General features: G+C 56.2%; 7 protein-coding genes across 7 annotated transcripts; 5 read left to right on the forward strand and 2 right to left on the reverse strand.

The window, feature by feature from the left end:
• The first annotated feature begins 28 nt into the window (after positions 1-28).
• Positions 29-2,294, forward strand: B0I36DRAFT_312911 (uncharacterized protein). Its single transcript, XM_046152558.1, has one exon. The coding sequence runs from the start codon at positions 125-127 to the stop codon at positions 2,210-2,212; it is 2,088 nt and encodes a 695-aa protein (XP_046019533.1). The 5' UTR covers positions 29-124; the 3' UTR covers positions 2,213-2,294.
• Positions 2,295-2,854: 560 nt separating this feature from the next.
• On the forward strand, positions 2,855-3,723 carry B0I36DRAFT_358645 (uncharacterized protein; the record flags this gene model as incomplete). Its single annotated transcript, XM_046158001.1, has 2 exons — positions 2,855-3,226; positions 3,298-3,723. 2 exons carry the CDS (start codon positions 2,855-2,857, stop codon positions 3,721-3,723), a joined length of 798 nt encoding a protein of 265 aa, XP_046019534.1.
• A 788-nt stretch (positions 3,724-4,511) lies between these two features.
• B0I36DRAFT_345076 (calcineurin-like phosphoesterase) lies at positions 4,512-6,498 on the reverse strand (the record flags this gene model as incomplete). The annotated part of the gene is made up of 2 exons (XM_046156324.1): positions 4,512-5,704; positions 5,772-6,498. 2 exons carry the CDS (start codon positions 6,496-6,498, stop codon positions 4,512-4,514), a joined length of 1,920 nt encoding a protein of 639 aa, XP_046019535.1.
• A 998-nt stretch (positions 6,499-7,496) lies between these two features.
• B0I36DRAFT_371666 (pyruvate kinase-like protein) lies at positions 7,497-8,448 on the forward strand (the record flags this gene model as incomplete). Its single annotated transcript, XM_046160032.1, has 3 exons — positions 7,497-7,539; positions 7,760-8,043; positions 8,185-8,448. The coding sequence occupies 3 exons, from the start codon at positions 7,497-7,499 to the stop codon at positions 8,446-8,448; spliced, it is 591 nt and encodes a 196-aa protein (XP_046019536.1).
• A 742-nt stretch (positions 8,449-9,190) lies between these two features.
• On the forward strand, positions 9,191-11,471 carry B0I36DRAFT_312914 (uncharacterized protein). The gene has a single exon (XM_046152559.1). It carries the CDS (start codon positions 9,597-9,599, stop codon positions 11,388-11,390), a length of 1,794 nt encoding a protein of 597 aa, XP_046019537.1. The 5' UTR covers positions 9,191-9,596; the 3' UTR covers positions 11,391-11,471.
• A 729-nt stretch (positions 11,472-12,200) lies between these two features.
• Positions 12,201-14,147, forward strand: B0I36DRAFT_312916 (FAD binding domain protein). The gene has a single exon (XM_046152560.1). It carries the CDS (start codon positions 12,430-12,432, stop codon positions 13,996-13,998), a length of 1,569 nt encoding a protein of 522 aa, XP_046019538.1. The 5' UTR covers positions 12,201-12,429; the 3' UTR covers positions 13,999-14,147.
• Positions 14,148-14,634: 487 nt separating this feature from the next.
• B0I36DRAFT_235364 (uncharacterized protein) lies at positions 14,635-16,087 on the reverse strand (the record flags this gene model as incomplete). The annotated part of the gene is made up of 2 exons (XM_046149394.1): positions 14,635-15,927; positions 15,998-16,087. The coding sequence occupies 2 exons, from the start codon at positions 16,085-16,087 to the stop codon at positions 14,635-14,637; spliced, it is 1,383 nt and encodes a 460-aa protein (XP_046019539.1).
• Positions 16,088-20,942: the final 4,855 nt, after the last annotated feature.

The following is a 20,942-nucleotide window of genomic DNA, read 5'->3' on the forward strand; positions in this document are numbered from 1 at the left end:
CAGTTTATTCTCAACAATTATACATAACATGGAGGAACGACCCTGAAGCCCTACATGACACGTCCTTCAAGATTCTGGTTTGTCCGTGGCACTTAAGCAAACGCGCCTTTTGGGACCAGCCAGCATGACGTCCCCACTAGAATCGCTACCTAACGAGATTTTCGACTTGATCATCACATTTCTCATCGGTCACGATGTCACTTCGCTCCGTCCAAGCTCCGTCCCCGACTGCACTCCACTCGCCAGACTGTCGCGATGCTCTCGTTTGCTCAACAGCCGCGTGGATCATGTACTGTTCGGTACCATAGAGGCGCGTAATTCGGCTTTGCGACACGGTTGTGTCAGGGGCAACTTGCCTGCCATTCGAAAGGCAGTCTTGCGCGGCGCACATTCAGTCACCGTGCGACGACACCGTCGCACCAATAACTCCGTGCGGGCCGAACCACAAGCTGGTCACAGGGAAGCTTCAGCGCTGCAACTGGCTCTGAAGGCGAGGCAATTTGATGCTTTTGAGTTGCTGCTGAATCTAGGTCTGAGCATCGCCCCACGAGACTTTAGGGATACCACCATCTTGGGTGAACAAGTCAAGACATTTGCCCGGAAACTAGCCGAACCTCGCAATGTCCACTTCCTCGAGGCGTTCGTCAATGCACGGCGGAACACGCCATACTGGCACAAGGACACCAAGGAAAAATGTAGCCAGGCTGAGGCTGTGCTTAGCAGAATGCCATTTGCAGACGTCGTTCGGTGGGCTTCACCAACGCTCCTAGAGAAGCTTCTGGACAACGGTGCTCAGGTCAATGAGGCCGTGGTCTCTCGGAACGTGGTAGAGGGCCAGAGACTGCCCATCACCGCTCTGGGTGCGGCGTGCTTACGAGGAGACATGGATGTTTTCAAGCTCCTGGTCGCTCGAGGTGCACAGATTGGCATCTCAAATTCGCTCCGCCGTCAATATCCAAAGACACATTCTCACATTCCGATCTTCATGGCGGCACGACATATGGGCGAGACGGGCAGGACCGACGTGCTCGATGCCTGTGTTAAAGGCGGCGAAGATATTGACCGGCCCTGCCACATCCGCCGCGCTCCACTCCCGGACGAGTATCTTCCACCGGGATTCCTGCATGTGTGCACAACACCGCTGCTGACTTATCTGGACGCGATCAGCTCGTGGGAGGCTCGGCCAGCTAGTACTAGTCCTGGATTGCCGGGGCTCACGCCGACCGAGGGTGTGGCCCATTTCATCAAGACCTTGGGAGCAGCCATGCCGAGTCCGGTGGCGCCACCGTTCAAGTACAGCCTTTGCATTTGGCGGCAAGACCTCCACGACCGCACTTATGCTGGAGTGCCATCGGCTGTCGAGTTCTTGCTCGTGAAGTGGGGTACAGAAGCACTGGCTCAGCCCAGGTTCTTTACAACTATCAAGCTCCTCGTCGAGAATGATGGGACGGGACCGGACTTGGGAAAACTGATGGTACGCCTGGACGGACAGAACAACAGCTCGACGACCGACTTTATAAACAAGGAAGGGCTTTGGGACAAGTTCTTGGCAGTCTTGACACCACGAGTGAGCGCCATGGACCAGACGACCAAGAACATCCTGCTCCGCCGCGTCATCGTGGACAAGGGCGCGCTGCGCCATACTGTCTATTCCCCATCACGCTGGGTCAAGGTCCGCGCGATCGGTCAGGCTAGCATCCGAGCCCTCGTCGCTGCCGGGGCGGATATCAACGACCAGGAGAGCGTAAAACGCCTAGGCAATCACGTTGCTGGATACACGCCACTCAACCGGGTCGTCTCCGACTTCGTCCACACCGATAGCCTGGTCGGGGAATATCTCCACGACCACCCAAGAGACCACAGGTCTGCGTGCCCATACACTGCGGACGTGGTCGAGGCGTTCGGGGGATACCTTGCTTTCCTAGTGAGCCTGGGAGCAGATCCAAAGTCGGAGGAGGAGAGGTGGCTCTATGACGATGAGTCCAGTGCGGTCGAGATGCTCATCGCACAGATCAGGAAGAGTAGATCGAGACATGTGGGCGGGCTCGTCGAGCAGAGTCTTCTGAAAATAGCAGCAAAGATGCAGGGTCTGGAGGAGATTCCCGAGTACACAGGGGAGAGGGACCCCTTTTCTGAGCGGTTGGGCAACATGATAGGCTTCAGCATGAGTTACTTCTCTCGTGTGTCATGCCAGGTCGAGGAAGACGTGTAGATAACAAAACCTTTGTCAGGCTAGCTGAATGCTAGTCATAGAATGGTCTAATTACGAATAATGAAAGAAATGTGTTTAAGCGTCTTTATATCACAGCCAAGTTTATGCTCCTAATTATTTCACTGGTTCTCAATGAAATGATGTGGACATGGGGGTCCCAAGGGGCTAAAGACGTGATGGTGTTGATGTGTGCTAACATGTGAAGTCGGCAACCATCACACAGCACAGAGCTGATCATGGGCACGGAGATTTTGGTTCACTGGCCATAGCTACAGTGACATGCACCGGAGATAGGGTTGGGCTGGGTTTTGGGACCCTCAAGCACCTGTCTCCGCAGGTCGGTCTGTGCTGTTACGTGCCGGCCAGCCATGGACCATCGGAGAAAGCATGGTCGATTCAAAGACATCGTATATATCCTTGGCTCCGTCAACAGTCGAGAGCCTGTTGGTGCAGTTTATGCCAGACCGAAACCGATACCAGCAGGCAAGAACCTACTCATTGATCTAGCAGAGCAACACTTGCGTGCGATTCAGCATCGATCACAACCTCAAGCGCCTCCAACAAACACACACACAACCAACACAGCAGTTGCAAATCTAGGCAACGGATTTCATCCAACATTTCGAACATCAAACAGTCAAGATGCCATCCGACAACATATACAGTGGGTATTACGCCAACCCAGGCCGCTCGCTGCACGAGCACCTCAACCCACCACCGCCGCTGCGGCAGAAGTACCGGCACTACCCGAGCTGGGACTGGCATGTCAACGACCACGAGCAGCGGCCCAGGCACAAGGCCAAAGTGAAGAATGCGCGGGCCAAGGGGGAACGGTACGACCCGTGGAGAGGCGAGTATGCGTACTCGGACCAGTTCTGCCTGCCACCGCTGCAGGTCGAGCCTTCCAAGGGTTCCTGGGTCGTGCGGCTGCTGATCCTCGCGCTGGCGTTTGCGATGCTCTGCTTGTTGTGCATTGGTCATTTCTGGGACTGGTGGAAGGTCTGGCATGGCGGTGTAAGTGAGCCCTAGATCCGTACTGCTTCATCTTTTGTCGTTTTCTTTTATGAAGACTAACACGCCCACAGATGGCCACGCTGTTCACCGTCGCAATTTCCGCGACCCTCAGCATACTTACCTGGCTGCCCCAACCAAGAAACAAGTACGGCGAGATCCTATCATTCTTCATGCTCATCGCCAACTTCGGCATCACGGGGTTCCTGACCTGGGAGATCCTCACGAGTCCAAAGAACACCTATCTCGTGGGCATCAAACAGAACGACGAGGCCTACTGGCGCAGACTTTACGTCGTGGCCATCGCGCAGTGGCTCTACTCGACCCTGTGGATCGTCATCGTGTTCCGGGCTCGGTATGTTGTCAAGTTCTGGCTGTCCGAGATGATGAACCCGGCGAGCCTGTTCAGGAGACACGCAAGGGGGAGGTCCTCGTCGGGGGCAGACACGGACCTACTCCCGGCACCAGCCACCGGACGCCGGGCTAGGCGCTCAAGATAACTTGCGCGATAGCTCTAGCTACGCGGAAATTTTGTCACCACATCACGAATCTGGTTGCCGGCTGGAGCTCGAACGTCATCTGGTGAAACGTGCAGGACATATCAGGCCGACGGCACTTAGCCCTGGCTTGCGCACAGTCGTTGGGGGAGTGGATTGGCTGGCATGGCCAGTGGCGGAGGGAACATCAAGAATCTCCGAGGGGGTTTGCTAGGAGCGACTTGATGGGGCAAGAGTGGGCATTGTTGCGGTTGAGGTGTGCGCGTTGTCGCTGAGCGCTAGGAATTACAGCAGCCTGGTCAGTCGCTATGATGTACGAGCTTTGGTACAAGTCCTTTTAGCAACTTGCAATAGATTATATCATTCCAAAAAAGATGATGTCCCAAGACCGAGGACTATTAGCAACAATTCGATTAGCTGTACTCCCCACCTTGTTGCGTGCCATCGCTTCATGTTTTCAGTTTCATCCTCACCCGCCAATGAATCACACCGATAGGTGAGTTGATTATACCAAGCGCATACAACCCCAGACATCACCTCCCAAGTTTCCCGCTTTATACAAAGGCGTTCTATCTTGCATAAAACATTGATCTCGTGTTGTTTTTCGTGGGGTTTCAAGCGCAGCAGTATCTACATCGCAAAGGGAGAATGCCTGCATGCCAGTGGATCTAAAGTCTGTGAGGTGGCAGATACTTCTGCACAACACTAAGCTACTATACTATGTTCGAGCCGCCTAAATCAGCTGGCATGTACCGACCAAAAAACGGCGGCACGGACAGCACTTTGTCGCGTTAATCTGTAGAGTTCAAGGGCACCACAGTGTTGAGGAACGCCTGTCCAAGAACATCCACCAGCCCAGCCCTGAGGTTCGCAATGCCGTCGGCACCAAGAAGTCCCGTCAAGATAGGCACGGCCCGAGATCCATCACATTCGCCAGCAGTAGTAATGACACTACCAGCCACCACGTCTCTCTTGAAGTTGATGCCCGGAGAGACAACCCCACAGTTGTACTGCGACTGCGCAGCACGGAGCTGGCAAATCTCGCTCGTCTTGCAAGTACCCGTGCAGGCATCATTACCAGCCTTCCGGTTCTTCAGGGAAATGTACTCCTGGAACACGTCGTCGTTGTTCTCAAATAGGACGGTGAGATTGTGCCAGAATGCCGGAGTTAGCTCGGCAGATGGGTCAGTGTACCCGAGTTGCGTGCCGTAGGTGTCCTTAACCGAGTACAAGAGTCCCCAGCTTGGACCGAACGTCTGATAGGAAGGATCGCTTAGGTTCGTATAGTAGACATGCATATCCAGGACGCCATACGTGACCGGGTCGACGTCGTAGACTCGGAAAGTGGGGTTTCCCGAGGTTGGCGTCAGGGCTGGGGCAATGTACGACATCATGGTCGCTGTGGAGGCCGACTGCTTGTTGTAGTCGCTGTATGCTATCTCGAACTCATCCTTGTGAGTGTGGCCGTAGAAGACGGCAGCAATAGTAGCGTCGAAGCGTTGGATGATTGTGTCGAAGTAGTATGACTGGTCGTGGAATGCGTCGCTGGCGCCCATGGGCATGTGGCCGAGAAGCCAGACTCTCTCACCGGCTGCCTCGGCTGCTTCGAGCTGAGCTGCTAGCCACGAGAGCATACCCGATGGATCGTTTTCCATGGTCTTCTCGTAAAGCCAAAAGTTCTGCTTGTACCAGAAGTTGGTGTTGAGGCTGATGATGCGGAGTCCAGACGCGGTGAGTGTCGAGTAGCTACCGAAGTTCGTCGATACCTCATCGGCGGCAGCCGCGCCTATCCACGAGGACCATGCGTCGGACAAGGTGTCGTACGCGTATTGAGTAGAGATATCCGTGTCTACGGATCGAGGGGGGAAGGAGTTGACAGGAGATGCGTCATGGTTGCCTATGACCGGGTAGACCTGGCCAAGGGAAGCCATGTGACTATTCGCGCTCTGAAGGTCCAAGGTGACTTCATTATCAGTCACCAGCCCTGTTTCAAGCAGTCAGTTAGTTGTTTGATGAAATAAGTAGGATGTTTGTAGGCATAAGATACTCACAGACAGCTCCCTCAACGACATCACCGGTGAAGATGCTGAAGGCACGGCTAGGGACCAAAGACTGGATGGCGGCGTACATGCTCTCTTCGAGTGACAAGGGCGTGTCACAAGCAGAGTTACCGTACGGACCAGCTGGGTATTCCGTAACGCCCGGCTCGTCATCGGCAGTGTAAGGCCGGCAGCAAATGTTCTTGGTGCAATTGTAGCTGGCACCAGTGGTGTAGTTGAGATCGATATGGATATCGCTAATGTGTACCACCTTGATGGGCGTCTTGTTGCTAGGCGCAGGTCTTGATATGCTTGGCTTGGACGACAGAGGAAGAGAGAAGGATGTGTCGACTGCCGGCCACTGGCAGAGGCCGAAGACAGTGAGGCAGAAGAGGTCCGCTGTTTTGGTGCCTACAGTCATCTGACGGAGGTTGTGCGCGAGAATGGGGCCTTCCAGGCCGATTGCTCCAGCACAAACATCGGGATCTTCTTTTTTTGTGGCCGTACATACAGCTGTAATAACCTTTACGAAGTTGTCGTTGCCGGTATGTGCGAGCGCTTGCAAGACGAGCAGAAGCGAGTTGCAGCCGGCGCAGGTTGCGATGTCCTTGATGTCATTGAGGATGTCTGAGATGACATCCCGCTTAGTCAAGGCTAGAGGCGTCGAAGATGTCGTCGATAGCGCAGGGACCACGAGCGGGGCCCATAGAAGGAACAGCACAATTGATAGGCACCTCATGGTGTTGGTACTCGTGGCAAGCCCAGCTGGTGCCAAGAACGAGTGCCGAAGGTGGCATAACAAGGCTCGATGCCAAGACTTTTATGCTACTAGGATATCCCCAAAGCATGCGGAAAGCTGGCCGAAGTCGTCAGCTCGAATGCGGACATTGCATAAACTACCTAAATTGGAGGACCACCGTAACTGTGACCCTGTCGTGACTACCGACAGGGTTATTGGAGCACATGCTGTGGGTGCCGCCGTCATGTGGCTTGAAAGAACCTGAGAATGAACCCTGGTTCCTTACAGATGGTTCCCAAAAGCCGGGGGCAGCCTCGGCACGTGGGTCGATCCGACACCCCAGGTTTATCATGTACGCGTAATCATTTCATTATGTCAGCAGCACATGGTGATCTGTCACGATTCGTGCATCCTCGGACATCCTCATTGGTGAGGTGCTGGGCTAGCCGCAAATACGATTCATTTGGATATGGAAGAATACTAATAGACTTGGGTCTCCGCCGCCAGCCAGGGTCTCGAATGGTTGATGTTGTGGTGACCACCGTTCCGGCTGAGCATGGATGCGCAAGATTTCTCTCTATTTCATGTGACGTTTGGTCGCCAAGCTGATCGTCCATGAGATACAGATGCTTTTGAGGAGCTACACACCGAACCAAATGCTGGAAAGGCGTGACTTACACAGTTCCTGGAGTGGGTGGGGACTTCCCAGCGCTAACACAACCAAAAGACAGCCCCGACGACGGAGCGACATATGCAACAGAGAGGAAGCAGTGCCCGCCAATCTTTGATCATGTTGATACCGGTTGATATGCTCTGCATTCTGGCAAAGGCTCAGGGCAGCAGGAATGGTGTCAAGCCTGTGAGCAATGCCTGAAGGCAGGGCATGGACCGAAATCATCGGATTGCCTAAATTGGCAGCTGGCCCACAAAGGCTTAGCCCCGAGTTGGATTCTCTTGTCCGAGGCCGGCTTGACTTTCAGCTCCGCAAGGCATAGGACATGTGCTGGACTGTGAGTCAGCCAGAGCTCAGCCCTGGCATCGGTACAATCACCGGCCAATGGCATACAGCGCATGGCCTGGAATAAACTGGTATTGCCATGAGAGGCAAGAGAATTGATCTTCGCTCATGAACGGGATCAACTTTGCAACGACATCATCATCGTCATCACCACCATCACCACCACGATACATCAAACGATGCGCTTCTCCACGAATGCCTCGTCAACCACCACCGCAGCTGGCACCTTCACTGGCGCCGTAGTCGCATTATCCCGCAGCCCAGAGCACAACTTCTCCAAGCCCAACGTCTCCTCGATCACGCTCCTGGCAGGCCTGGGCGTCGCGGGGGACTGCCACGCCGGCGAAACCGTGCAGCACCGGTCGCGGCTGCACATCCGCCCGCCCCCCACGAACCTGCGGCAGGTGCATCTCATTCCGCTCGCCACACTGCAAGAACGGGGGCTGAAGCCAGGCGAGATTGGGGAGAACGTGGTCACTGATGGGTTGGACCTGCTGGATATGCCGACGGGGACGAAGTTGCGGTTTGTGGGCGGGTCTGCTCAGGATGATGAAGATGCTGGCAATGGTGACAATGCTAGCAAGGACGGGCTCCTCGCAGCAGAGCAGAGGAACCAGATCGACCACTCAATGACGGACGACGGATTACCACCCGCCATGGGCGATGAGACGTTATCGCCGCCCCCGCCAACGATAGTTCTGACTGGTGTCAGAAACCCGTGTCCCCAGATCGAGAAGTTCAGAAAGGGCCTGCAGGAGACTTTCATAATGCGCGACGCTGATCGCAGGATTGTTCATCGGCTCGCAGGCGTCATGGCAGTCGTCGAGGTCGGCGGCGTTGTCAAGCCGGGCATGAGAATCGAGGCTGTAATGCCATCCACTACTGCAACCGAAGGAGAGAGCGGCTACAATGGGCCGTTGCAGCCAGTGTAACGGCAGAGAACCCAAAGATCCCCAAATCTCGGACATATTTATTGATATCGGGCATCCCCGGCTCCACCGTCCGGCAGAGTTTACGCTTATGCGAATGTAAGACAACGTAAAACCACAACGGCCCAGACTCCTGCATGTGTCTGCTCGTCTAAGAATGGACGTGGCGCGCTGACATGCTCCCTCTGTCCTGGCCTGGCTTGTATCTAGCGTCGCCTTGCTTGCACGTGCCATTAACGTCGTTAAAATGTTCCTTCATGATATCTGTCACTAGATTCCGCCAATCCTCGTGTGTATGCTTCTGACAATGCAGGGCAGAACTTAAAGTATTTATTCTGGTCCAGCCCTAGAGGATGAAGTGGCGACGAAACCTTGTAGGTACTTAACGTTGGTACATCTGCTAATTAAAGCGCCGACGGTCCTGAGGTATTATGTAATCCACACCAAGGTCTATTTAAATCTCCCGAGACAGGCGCTACGTCTGCCAAGCCTTATGGGCCTAGAGACAATAGAAAGTTTTTGAGGCTGACGGTGCACAAAGCATGGTGGCAGCCATGGTGTAGGACTTTGTGAGTTCTCAAGGAAAAAGTCCCTCTGTTCTGATCCTCTGGTTTCCTCACTGTGCTCGTATGAAGGACGAAACTCGCCTGGTTGGTCCTTGCTCTCTTCTGCGACACCAATATCCCAGGGTCCTTCATCCCCGGGCCACGCGTCGGCCAGCACTTCTGACGCCAGCAAGCTTTGGGCTGATGTTAGCCTCACGGCCACAGCAGCTGGACCTCAGCCGTCCCAAGCCAGTGCAGCAACCAATTGGCCCCTCTGAGTGGCCCAGCGGTACGACTGCGCGCTGACAGGGGTGCGCCATAGGGCTCGGGCTAGCAGAGTAGAGCGGGTGGCAGCTCCCTCGACCCATCTTTTGCCAAGACGCGGTCTGCTCCATCCTCTCTCCATCTTCCACTTTCCACCAACACAACATCAACTCCCGTAAAGTGATCACCACTTCAGCAATGCGCCTCTCCAGCATTGCTACCATGCCGTAATCAGCAGCTGTACCTCCAAATTCCCAGTCGGCTACGACTCGAACACGACAGCCTCCAGCCGTCCACCTCGAAGCTCCATCGGCCGACCCTCCTCTTCATCTGCCCATCATCATGGCTCCCCGTGCCCACAGGGCCTCAGACGCCTCGACCATCGGGTCTGTCGCGCCCGATGCCTTTCCTGAGCTCCTCACGACAGCGCCCACTCCAGACGCCACCGAGGCCCTCAGCCCTGCCAGCGCTCCCGCCTTCCTTCCACCGCCTCCGCGAGCCGCCCGCGGCAACAGCCACGTCCACTACGGCCTCAGTGTGGACACCGACAACCTCCCACCACCATCCTCGACCTCTGCCCCAGCCGATGCACAGGCGGGCACGGCGGCTCCGACGTCCTTCCCCTTCTCGCCCGGTGCACTTCGCCGCCGGAACACTCGCGCAAACACATTCCGCGCCATCGAAGAGTTTCAGGAATTCGAGCTCAACCACCATGGCTGGCGACCTGGAGCTGAGCCCGGTGTCGACCCCGAGAAGGCCGATGGCGGCCACCCAGGCTCGACGCCCGACCTGCACGCCGCCTGCCAGATCACCGTCGTCGACTTTTCGCAGGAGAAGCTCGAGATCCACGAGTGCAATAACCAGCAGCTGATAGACTTTGTCAAGAAGCCCCAGCCGGACTGGGTCAAGTGCCGCTGGATCAACGTCAATGGGCTCAGCTGGGACGTCATCCAGGCATTGGGCCAGTACAAGAAGCTCCACCGCCTCGCCATCGAGGATATCATGAACACCCGCAACCGCACAAAGGCCGACTGGTACACCAACCACACCTTCATGATCATGACCTGTCTCAAGCTTGTCCGCACAGGAGACAGCGACAGCAGCAGCAGCGATAGTGACAGCAGCGATGACGATGACCACTTCAGCGTCCGGTCCGACAAGGGATGGGCCAAGGCCGGTCGTAGGGTCAAGACGTTCTTCACCGGTAGCGCGGCGCAACGGTCCTCGGCTACTCGGGCGCTCGAAGCCGCACGCAAGACTAGGAAAAGCTCGAGACCGGGGCCGGTGCCGGGTCACAGCTTTACACACACCGTCTCCGGCGTGTCCGAGGCATTCAATCCTTTCACTCTGACGACGTTACAGCGGTTCCATGCTGGTGGCAACGACGCGCGCACAACATACATGGAGACGCACTCCGCGCTGGTCCAAAAAGGGGTGGCAGTCATGGCGGAGCAGGTATCGCTGTTCCTGACATCGGACAACTGCGTCATTGCATTCTTTGAGAACTCTGCCGATGACGTGGAGGAGCCCATCTTGAGTCGGCTCAACAGCCCAGACACGATCCTGCGCAAGTCGTGCGACGCGTCCATGGTCACGCAGGCCATCATCGACGCCATCATCGACATGGCCATTCCGGTGACGGCATGCTACGCCGACGTGGTGGCGGATCTGGAGCTCGACGTGCTCACACACCCGAACCTCAAGCACACCAAGAACCTGTACATCATCATTTCCGAGATCAACAAGATGTTTAGCTTGATCAACCCGATGCAGGCGCTGATCAATGGCCTGCGCGACCACAAGACCAAGTACAATGACCGCGAGGCGTCGCAGAAGCTGCAGAGCTCTGTCGAAGGGGTCATCATCACGCCGCTGACGTACACGTATTTGGGTGATGTGTACGACCACTGCGTGCTCATCATCGACAACCTGAACCAGATCAAGGAGAGCGCAAACCACATGATTGACCTCATCTTCAACACGATAGCGACGTATCAGAACGAGAGCATGAAGCAGCTGACGACGGCGACAATCCTGTTCCTGCCGCTGACCTTCATCACTGGTTACTTTGGGCAGAACTTTGCAGACTTCCCTACAGCTACGGGGCCCGACAACACCAGCATCAATTACTTGTGAGTACTTGCGCGAGGGCAGCTTGTGGCGTGGAACACCATACTGACTGTCGCATTTGCAGCTGGTACATTGCGGTGCCGACCGTCTTTGCGACCATGTTGATCCTGATGCGAGACACGATCTGGGACTGGTGTGTGCGGCTCAAGGACCGCCGTCGGATCTGGGGCGCGCGTCGGAGGCGCAAGACACGGCTCGAGCGACGGCGCAAGGCGTCACAGGCGGCGCTCAAGTCGCTCTAGAAGAGCGAATGCCTGAGCGCGAGCGACCGGATTCTTGTTGCCATCCTGGTAACGCTTCTGCTGTGTGCACTGTGACGGGTGTGGATTAGATGCACTGGGCCGTGAGAGGTCACGGGTGCAATTGGTTTTGCTCGTGGTGATCGTTTTGCTACATAAAAAGCCGAGGAAAGAGGACATTCGAAACTGAGCATTGCGATGTTGCATTTGCATAGAAGATACCCAATTGAGATAGCTTTCATTGTATGCGGCCATCCATGGATGTCGTGATGTCTCTATGGTGGGTATTTTAGTGTGTATGAAGTGCCGCAATGCCACATCAACGCTGTCAGCTTGACACTAATATTGAGCCTTGGTCGATTCGTGAGCCACGCTGAAGGACCTGGACACACTCATTTCAGGCCAAGGACTGAAATTGCATGCTCCCTGGAGAGGGAGATCTGGCCGAGGACGCCAAGCCGAGCGGTTGGGAGTGTGGGTTCTGTTAGTCAGCGCGCCCGTCGTCGCGATGCAAGCAGTGCAGTGTAGTGTGGCTCGGCACGGCCCGAGCGGCACGACTGATCTCATCGGCTGACGACGACGTCTCATCCCGTGCCTCACCATCCTCACAACAACATCGAAAAGCTCAGCCGTGCGCGAGCACCACTTACTGTCGCTATCGTCTGAAATCCCAGTCCGCATTGGACACGCATTTGCCTTGATACCCCCAGTCGCATTGTTCCACGCAGCGTGTACACGATATCGCTCTCTCTCAGCTACCGGACATCATTCTCACTCCAGCCCACACGGGCTCTCGCCACCTAGCCATGGACGCTCACAACGCCGCAGTCTCGCGCATCGCGACACGCGTCAAGACCTTCTACGCTGCCAAGCAGCCCTTCCGGCTCTACCACGGGACCACAAACTCGACGCGCACCATCTCGCGCAGCGCCGCCAACACCGTCGACACCAGCAGCCTGAACCATGTCCTGCAGGTAGACACCACCTCTAAGACCGCCCTCTGCGAGCCAAACGTCCCCATGGACGTCCTCCTGGCCGCCACCCTTCAGCACAACCTCATCCCGCTCATTGTCATGGAGCTACCGAGCATCACCGTCGGCGGCGGGTTCAGTGGCATGGCAGGCGAGTCGTCCTCGTTCCGGCACGGGCCGTTCGATTCCATCGTGAGCTCCATCGAGATTGTGCTGCCCGATGGGACTATCACCACCGCCTCCCGCACTGAGCAGCCCGATCTCTTCTGGGGCGCGGCGTGCGCCTTCGGGACCCTGGGCATCGTCACCATGCTCGAGGTCCAGCTCCGCGACGCAGCAGCCTACGTCGAGCTGAGCTACCTCCCCGCGCCAGACATGTCGTCCGCGACCAAGATCTTGCAGGAGCAAACTGCGAAGCCAGAGATCGACTACGTCGACGCAATCGCCTTCTCCCCGACCAACATCATCATCTGCTCCGGAAAACTCGTTCCGTCCCTGCCAGCAGGCACACCCAGCTCCAGCGTGAGGCGCTACACCCGCCGGACCGACCCGTGGTACTACCTGGACGTGCAGAAGCGCACCTCAAAGACCACCACCATGACGAAGCCCACCACCGACTACGTCCCCGTGACGGACTACTTCTTCCGATGGGACCGGGGCGGGTTCTGGGTCGCGCGCTACGCGTTCCGGTACTTTTTCACGCCATTCAACCGCGTCACGCGCGCGCTGCTGGACCGCTTCATGCACGCCAAGGTCATGTACCACGCGCTGCACAAGTCCGGGCTCTCGGACCAGCACGTCATCCAGGACGTCGGCGTGCCGTACGCCCACGCCACGGTCTTTCGCGAGTGGCTGGACCGCGAGTTCAACAGCATCTACCCGCTGTGGCTGTGCCCGATCAAGATCCGCCGCGACGATGGCATGGAGGTAGCCGGGCACGGGCTGCACGCGGACTTTGCGGACCCGGAGAAGATGCCCGAGCCGATACTGCTCAACTTTGGCGTCTGGGGCCCCGCGGCGACGGAATATGACAGGTTCGTGAGGCAGAACCGCGACCTCGAGGCCAAGGTGCACTCCCTGGGCGGCAAGAAGACCCTGTACGCGCAGAACTTTTACACCCGCGAGGAGTTCTGGGACGTGTACAACTGGGACAGGTACGACGCCGTGCGGCGCAAGTACCGCGCCGACTGGATGCCCGATGTCTGGGACAAGGTCGGGCATGTCGACGAGGAGGCGCGGCGGAGGGCCATGGATGGGAGTCGCATGCCTGCGTTCCTGAGGGGCAAGAGGCCGTTCCAGGGGTTGTATGGCGTGTACAAGGCGTGGAGAGGAGGGGATTATCTGCTCGCGGGGAAGAAGGGTGAGGCCAAGCAGAACGGGGCCGAGGTGAAGAAGGCCGAGTAGAGGATTCTTTGGTTAGACATGTTCAGCATAACCCCTGGTCACTGGTGGTGGTGATGTGAGCACCATTCTTTTGTAACAGTATCAGAAATAGATCAGGCCCGCAGGTAATCTCGGGAACCAATTGAAGTTCAAGGTGACTTTGAAAACTACGATTATGTTTCCGTTTCTGATAGCAACGAATGTCACGGGGTGTCATGAAAGCCCTGCCTCGCCCCCAAGTTCCCCCACACTCCACCGTTATGCACCCCTGGCACTAGCGCCGATTGACCCCCCTCCGCACCAGAACTCCCGTACAGACAATGCAGGGACCAGATATGACATGAAAACCTCGAGGTCACATACCTTTTCCCTGCTTTCCTTCCAAGTCCATACTGATGCAAAACCATATCCACAGGACTCTTCCAAGAGTTCATTACGCCTTACACGCGAAGGGACGGGATAGTGGGCACGGCATCATGTATACGATCTCAAGAACACAAAAGGAGGGCATCGAGAGTAATGAATCATCATGATTCTTGGTCATTTGTTCGAGCTAGGCACTATATACAAGAAGATTGGGGATTCCTTGGGTCCTGCTTGCGGGGGATGAATCCTCATTGTCGGTCAAGATATCGTCATTGAATCCAAAGTCTTCGTTTAAGAGCGCTTGACGACGTAGGCGCCACGCTCGATGGTGTTGATGACAATGTAGCCGCTCTTGAAGTAAGGGTAGTGGCTCCAGGTGCCGACAAAGTCAATCTCGCCGCCGTTGCCGACGTTGTCGTCCTCCGGGTAGATGTCGAAGTAGGCGACCTGCTTAACACCCTTACCCGTGGGGTCGCTGGGGATGGAGGAGACGTCGATGATGACGAGGCCCTGGCCGTAGTTGCTCTGGTACGAGAGGCCGTTGTGGACAAACTGGTTGTGGTCGATGCCCGTGCGGGGCGAGCGGTACGAGCCGGTCTGCTTGGGCTTCTCGAGGTCGCGGATGTCCCAGATGTAGGTGATGGGGTAGCCCGCGGCGCCCTGGCCGGTGCCGTCATACTCGTCGTACTCGTCGTCGAGCACGAGGTACTGCTGGTTCTGCGGGTCGAGCACCCACCCCTGGTGCGTGTAGGACGCGCCCGTGTACGAGGTGCGCGAGATGACCTTTGTGTTCTTCTTGTCGGTGACGAGGTAGATGGTCAGCGTGTCCTCGTTGTAGCCGTAGCAGATGTCCTGGCCGTCGTAGCGCTTGTCCGGGCCCCGGTACACGAGGCACTGCGCGTCGTGCACGTAGCCGTCCTGCGAGGCGCAGCCGGGAGAGTTGAGGTTCTTCATGTCCTTGAGGTCGATGAAGATGAGGCCCGACTTGCAGGTCGAGGTGCGCGGCTGGGCGCCGACGGCGACGGCGTAGTCGCGCTCCTCGTTGGTCACGACGTTGTGCGAGCGGCCCGAGGGCAGGCCGTTCCAGAAGAGGGCGTCGCTCTGGCTGAAGGTGACGGGCCGCGACGAGTTGACGGTGAGCAGCTTGCTCATGTCGAAGAACTGGACGCCGTGGTTGGCGGCCTCGGAGCCAATGACGACGTAGCTCTTGTAGCCCTTGATCTCGCGCCAGATGGAAGTTGCGGCGCCAGGGGTCTGCGGCAGGCGGCCCAGGTAGATGAGCTTGCCCTCCTTGCTGATCTCGCTGAAGGAGGCGCCGTCGGCCTGCGAGATGGCAATGAACTCGCGGCCGTCCGGGCTCGTCCAGCCCCAGGAGCCGGCGCCCTGGCCGGTGCGGCTGCCCAGGTCCGCGTGCGAGCGGAAGTCGTACAGGTCGAGCCCAGAGCACTTGAACTGGTACAGCGGGTCATTGGCCTTGAGCTTCGCAACACCGTTGACGCAGCGGACCACCGTGTCGGCCGCCTCCATGCTCTCGTACTGCTCGGGAGCGAAGAGACCCTCGGCCGCGCGGTCGGCCCAGAATGACTGTTCAAGGCGTGTTGGTTAGCGATTTCTGACGACGTGGACGGGTCTGATGGGAGGGCGCCGCGCTTACCTCCTTGTGCATCATGATCTTCTGGTGCATAAGGCCGCTCTGGTAGAGCTCGGCAGACCGCTGGGCATCGGGGGCGATCTCCTTGGCCATGGCAAAGCCGCAGAGGGCCGCAGCAGCGGCAACAGCCTGGACAGTCTTCATCTTGGCGGGCGATTGGATTACCACGGAGAGGCAGTGGCTGAGGAGGCGAGACTCTGGAGAAGGGGACTCCGTGCAGTGACGCTGGCGTAGCACGAGAACCAAGAGCGAGGTAAGAGGGCAGCACGCGACAGCTTTATACCAGATTCCCTCCAATGCCCGGGGCCGGCCTGCACGGGTCACGAGATGCTAGTGGTGTTCCCGCCGTGAGAGCGTCTGTGACGTGACAATAGCCGGGCGGGTTGGAAGGCCAAGGATTGGTGGTCGATCTCTGCCTGCGTGCGGCACGTTATCGTCGAATCAAGTCTCGCGATGGGCCCGTCCCGGCCAGTCGCCGGCCCAGTGATGTGTAGGGAAGGGCCTTGTCACTTGCCTATTCCTGGTCTGCAGCGCAGGCACTTGCAGTGCAACCCCGGCACTTGGGCGGGAAACAAGAATAAGAAACCGGGGCCGCGCGATTCCCAGAGGAGCAGGTGCGGCAGTGGACGGCGATCCCATACCGGAAGCTCAGGGGTTGTCGTGATGGCGCCCCAGACGACGCACAAATGCACAGGCTGACAAGGGCTAGTAGACCAAGATTATTGACCTGATTAACTACCACAGCGGCAACCACATGCATGGTGACGGCAGACGATGCTCCTCTGTGCGGTATGGGGCCCTGGTACCCATCCGTGTCCGTTTTGTGATGCCTTTGTCTTCATAGCTTGCGAGCATCCGTACACGAGGCGGGGAGTGGGTTTGCCAAGGCAATGCCCATTCCAGGGCCCAGCCGCTTTTCGGCAGTTGATCGGCCTGGCTCGTTGTATCGGCACTAATTGTCCATGCCTCACCCCCCAACGCTGTCCCCTTGAATACGAGTCATGCCTCCTCCTGGGCAGTATGTGAATGCCTTCCTCCTTCCGACATGGATGAGCTCCGCTCCGCAATTGTTTCACCACTGGCAAATAACCTTATACGCGCCCGAAGCGGATAATAAGCAGCATATACTAAACAAGAAAGAGGCAACGCGGGAGGGTAGTTTTTGCTTGGTACTACCCTACCCCACAAAACAACACTCTGGCCCGTCCTTCCGTCCACGCTGGCGCCCAGTCCCTTTGATCTCGTTCTCGCCCTCTGAGAAATGCCCGTTGTCTATCTTTCCCCTGTCAGGCCAAGCGTGGGGTCCAGTTGAGTATCGGCAGACGAGCGCCACCTTCTCTTTCTGGTCGGCTCGAGCCGGTCTAAATGTAACGCTCGAGCATGCTTGGCGCTCTATGCAACACTCCGTGTTCTTGTGCGGCCTGGTCATCTCGCCCCTCAGCATGCATTCTGATGCCTGCTTGTGGCAGCCCAGAGCGTACGCCATTTCGCACAATTCTTGCGCGCATCACCGTTATCGACCGACCCGCATGTTCGTCTATTTCGCCACTACCACGATCTTCATCCTCTGTGGTCGTACGATGGCCGGCCTGCCTGCTTATGTCTGTGTGGTTACACGCGCTTGAGGCGCGATCGCCTCATGCGACCTTCTCTTCACTGAGCACCTGCCCCTATGTCTCCCGAAGTGTCCATCAGGGTTCTCATCGTCCTTGTCGACGAGGACGCACTGCCAAGCCGATCGCCCGGCCCATCAAAGAGCTTGGCCTGTCACCGTCACAAAAGGCCAAGCCGGCTCCCAAGATGTCATAGAAGCATTCCAGGCAAGCGGCGCTTAGCAGCTGGCTCTGCCACAGTTGGAGGATATGCGGCACAAAGGAGGCCTCGGTGTAACCTATATCGCAGCAGTGCCGATTCATAGCGACTTGCCCTCTACAGCCTCTTCTCCCGGCATTATGTGGAGCCAGTTGGTCTTGTGGGGTCTGGAAAGTACATAAGAGGCTCAAGGATCTTCATTCCGGGGGCCGTATTCTTGCGACTTTCCACAATAGGCAAGCGCTCACGGGTTGCCTGGGCTCCGCATATCGAACTCACCCGTCCTTTGTGGATTACTAAGAAGAGCTTTACACAATCGATCTTGTTTCTAGCGGAGCCAGGGCAAGCCTGATTCTCAATCGTATGGGCAACATCGGGCCAAAATTGATCGCAAAAAGGAAAGTATTTGTTCAAAGTTCTCGTGGTCCGGCCAAGCAATTGCCCAGAAAGGTTCGGTCAGCTTTTGGCGGGCGACTGCTGCACGACTTCTGTTTGAACAGCGGCAGGTCAATCTTAACAAGCACCCGTGCAAGCCGACGCCTCTTTAATTATACGAGGTCGAGATCATGGCCGCGTCCAGAAGTGATCCTGGATCTTGTTTAAAACACTGCCACACGAAACACCCTTCCTCCTGCTCTCAAAGACATCGTAATGGTCACTGTGCTTCCCGAAAATTGGATATATGCCACAGAGTCAACCTTGAATGACTAGTCCGGCCACGCTAGCTCTATTCTCCCTTGGTGCCGTCATTGCTAGTGATTTGACTGGGTATGTTGACGTTAGTGTTGGCCCACCTGGGCAATTCTGGCTGCTGTGAACCGCATTCGCGTTGCAGGAGAACCTTCTGCGAAGAATGCAGCATCCCAATACTTACGGGCCCCAACGGAGCAATTCTTCCACATCCGCAGTACTTTCTAGTGCGCATCCTTTGAGCCGATCCCACTGAAGTCGTGATAGCGGTGACTATCCTTGCTCAGCCGTTCGAGCAAGCACGCTATGCTAATGAAGTAAACGTGGGACATGGCCAGATGAATAATAGCGAAATGGTCGTCCGTGGCGAGAACAGGTGATATTTTTGGATATGGCATACGTTGTTCTCACCAGGTGCCTCAGTTTATCCGAAGATCCATTATCATCGTGCCTTTCTCGGACCAGTGGAAATATCAAGCGTCTTCTCGCAGTTTCTAAGTACACTGCTGACCGGGTCACGATTGCCCTACAAGTCAGCGCCGGGAGCCTGAGGTCGGAACTTCGCAGGCTCAAAAGTCCAGCTTCCACAAATAAAAGAGATGGGGATCATAACAACCTTTTCGCCTGAATGGCCGATCAAGTGCCAAATCAAGTGCCTGAAGTCGACACGCTTGTTCTCCACCCAAACTTAGACCACCTCCAGAAACAGGCGCACCAACATGGAATTGCATAAAGCAGATAAAGAACCGGTATGCCAACGAAGCCCAAGAAGACGGAAATTGGCGCTGTGAATAAAACGCAGCTGTAGAGTATTGCAGCCATGCATAGAGCCGGAAATGCAAATAAGAGCACATGAGCCCACGGAGCGATTCTGTCCCTCCCACAGTGGAAGATATAGAAGTGCTCCAGCTGCATTGCGCCAGCCACACTTAGCCCAATCACAGCAGGATACAAAGTCATCGTCCACCAGAATAGACCTCCGGCCGTAAACCAAAATTCGGTCATACTCCACACTGGCCCGCGAGCGTGAGCGCGCCCGGAACCACCGAAGTCGTTTGCCGTGTTTGTCATGGCTGAAGCGAGAATGACGAGCTCAAGCCAGTATAGAAAGCTAAGCCACATGATAGTGGGGGCCCATGTACATTTGGGGCTGCCGTCCAGTGCAATGAGCTCGCTGGCCCGTGACAGTTTGTTCGAAGCACATAAAGGGACGCGACAAGTGCTATGTAATGGCGTGCCAGATGGCAAGACGGAATGCACGCTCGCTGGTTGCTGTAGCAGTAGGTCTAATTCGATATCTCTATCGTTTTCGTATAAAGCGTGCTCCCTTTCTGGGGCTTCGGGAATAGAACGATGCCGGTGGCTAGGGCTGTCCAAGGACACCAAATAATCGTGGTAACCGGAGCATTTTCTGCCAGAGTCCAGAAACTGTCTGGCTATGTTTAGGACGGGAGCTGCTAGCAACGCTACGGCAATTACCTGGCCAAAAGACCATTTGTTGAGGTCCTCCTGATATTGTGTTTTGTTCTGGCTCCAGATGCGTAGGCTGATCAATTTCGTCAAACCCCAGGACAGGACCAAGACGAGCCAAAAGAGCTGTGTAATTACTATCAGTGGAAAAGCCAGAATTGACAACAATGGGTCGTTGCGCTATTTTGAGAGTCTTTGGTTCTCCTCGTGAGAAACGCACCTCGGCCAGCATCGAGTTGTAGAAGTCGATGTTCCACCTTAGAAATAGATAGAAGCCCACGCTCGGAAGAACCAACAGGTCCGTCCAGAAGTCCTGAATCAGACTGGAGCGTAGAGACTGATTCTTTCCCATTGCGAAACCCTTCTTCAAGATCCCCCCCACGAAGTATCGTATTAAATTGCTGACTGGTCGTCGAGCTTTGTCGGTAACAAACCGCGACGCTCGGGGAAACAGTTTGATGCACCGACTGGTGAAGCCATATGCAAGGAGTAAGACTCCGAAAATCATCCCTTGCATGGCGCTGGTGGTTTCGACACGGCTGTCTGGCGCAGGTAGGCCAAGTATAGCGTAAGAGACGTTATACCCATCGATCTCGTAACCCGCTCCCCAGAGTCTTTGTGCTGTAGATGGCTTAAAGTAACATATGGCGGGAGAGTGCGGTTTTACGGCGGTGTAAGCGCTAGCGTCGCCCCAGTTGAAATACCCTGTTGGTATCATGCCTACAATGAGGATGAGGAGGAGCACAACAATAGACATGAGTCTCAACGTAAAGCTGGGACTTATTTTGCCTCGGAAGTACGGTCGAAGTGTACTTAGGCCTGCTAGATGGGTGGCAGCCGCAAACCATGCAAGATAGACGACCATGAACCAATCGGAAGCTGTCAGCGGCTCTTCATTATCGCTAAGAGCCAGAAAGCCGCTGAGTAGAATGGCAAGGCCCGTGATGACTTGTGTATCGCACATATTTAATATGCA

Source organism: Microdochium trichocladiopsis (genome assembly GCF_020744255.1).
Source record: "Microdochium trichocladiopsis strain MPI-CAGE-CH-0230 chromosome Unknown B0I36scaffold_1, whole genome shotgun sequence".
Taxonomy (NCBI): domain Eukaryota; kingdom Fungi; phylum Ascomycota; class Sordariomycetes; order Xylariales; family Microdochiaceae; genus Microdochium; species Microdochium trichocladiopsis.

Bases quoted from the DNA above. Each gene is read 5' to 3' on its own strand.
- B0I36DRAFT_312911 (XM_046152558.1), top strand. From the start codon at position 125: ATGACGTCCCCACTAGAATCGCTACCTAACGAGATTTTCGACTTGATC.
- B0I36DRAFT_312916 (XM_046152560.1), top strand. From the start codon at position 12,430: ATGGACGCTCACAACGCCGCAGTCTCGCGCATCGCGACACGCGTCAAG.
- B0I36DRAFT_312914 (XM_046152559.1), top strand. From the start codon at position 9,597: ATGGCTCCCCGTGCCCACAGGGCCTCAGACGCCTCGACCATCGGGTCT.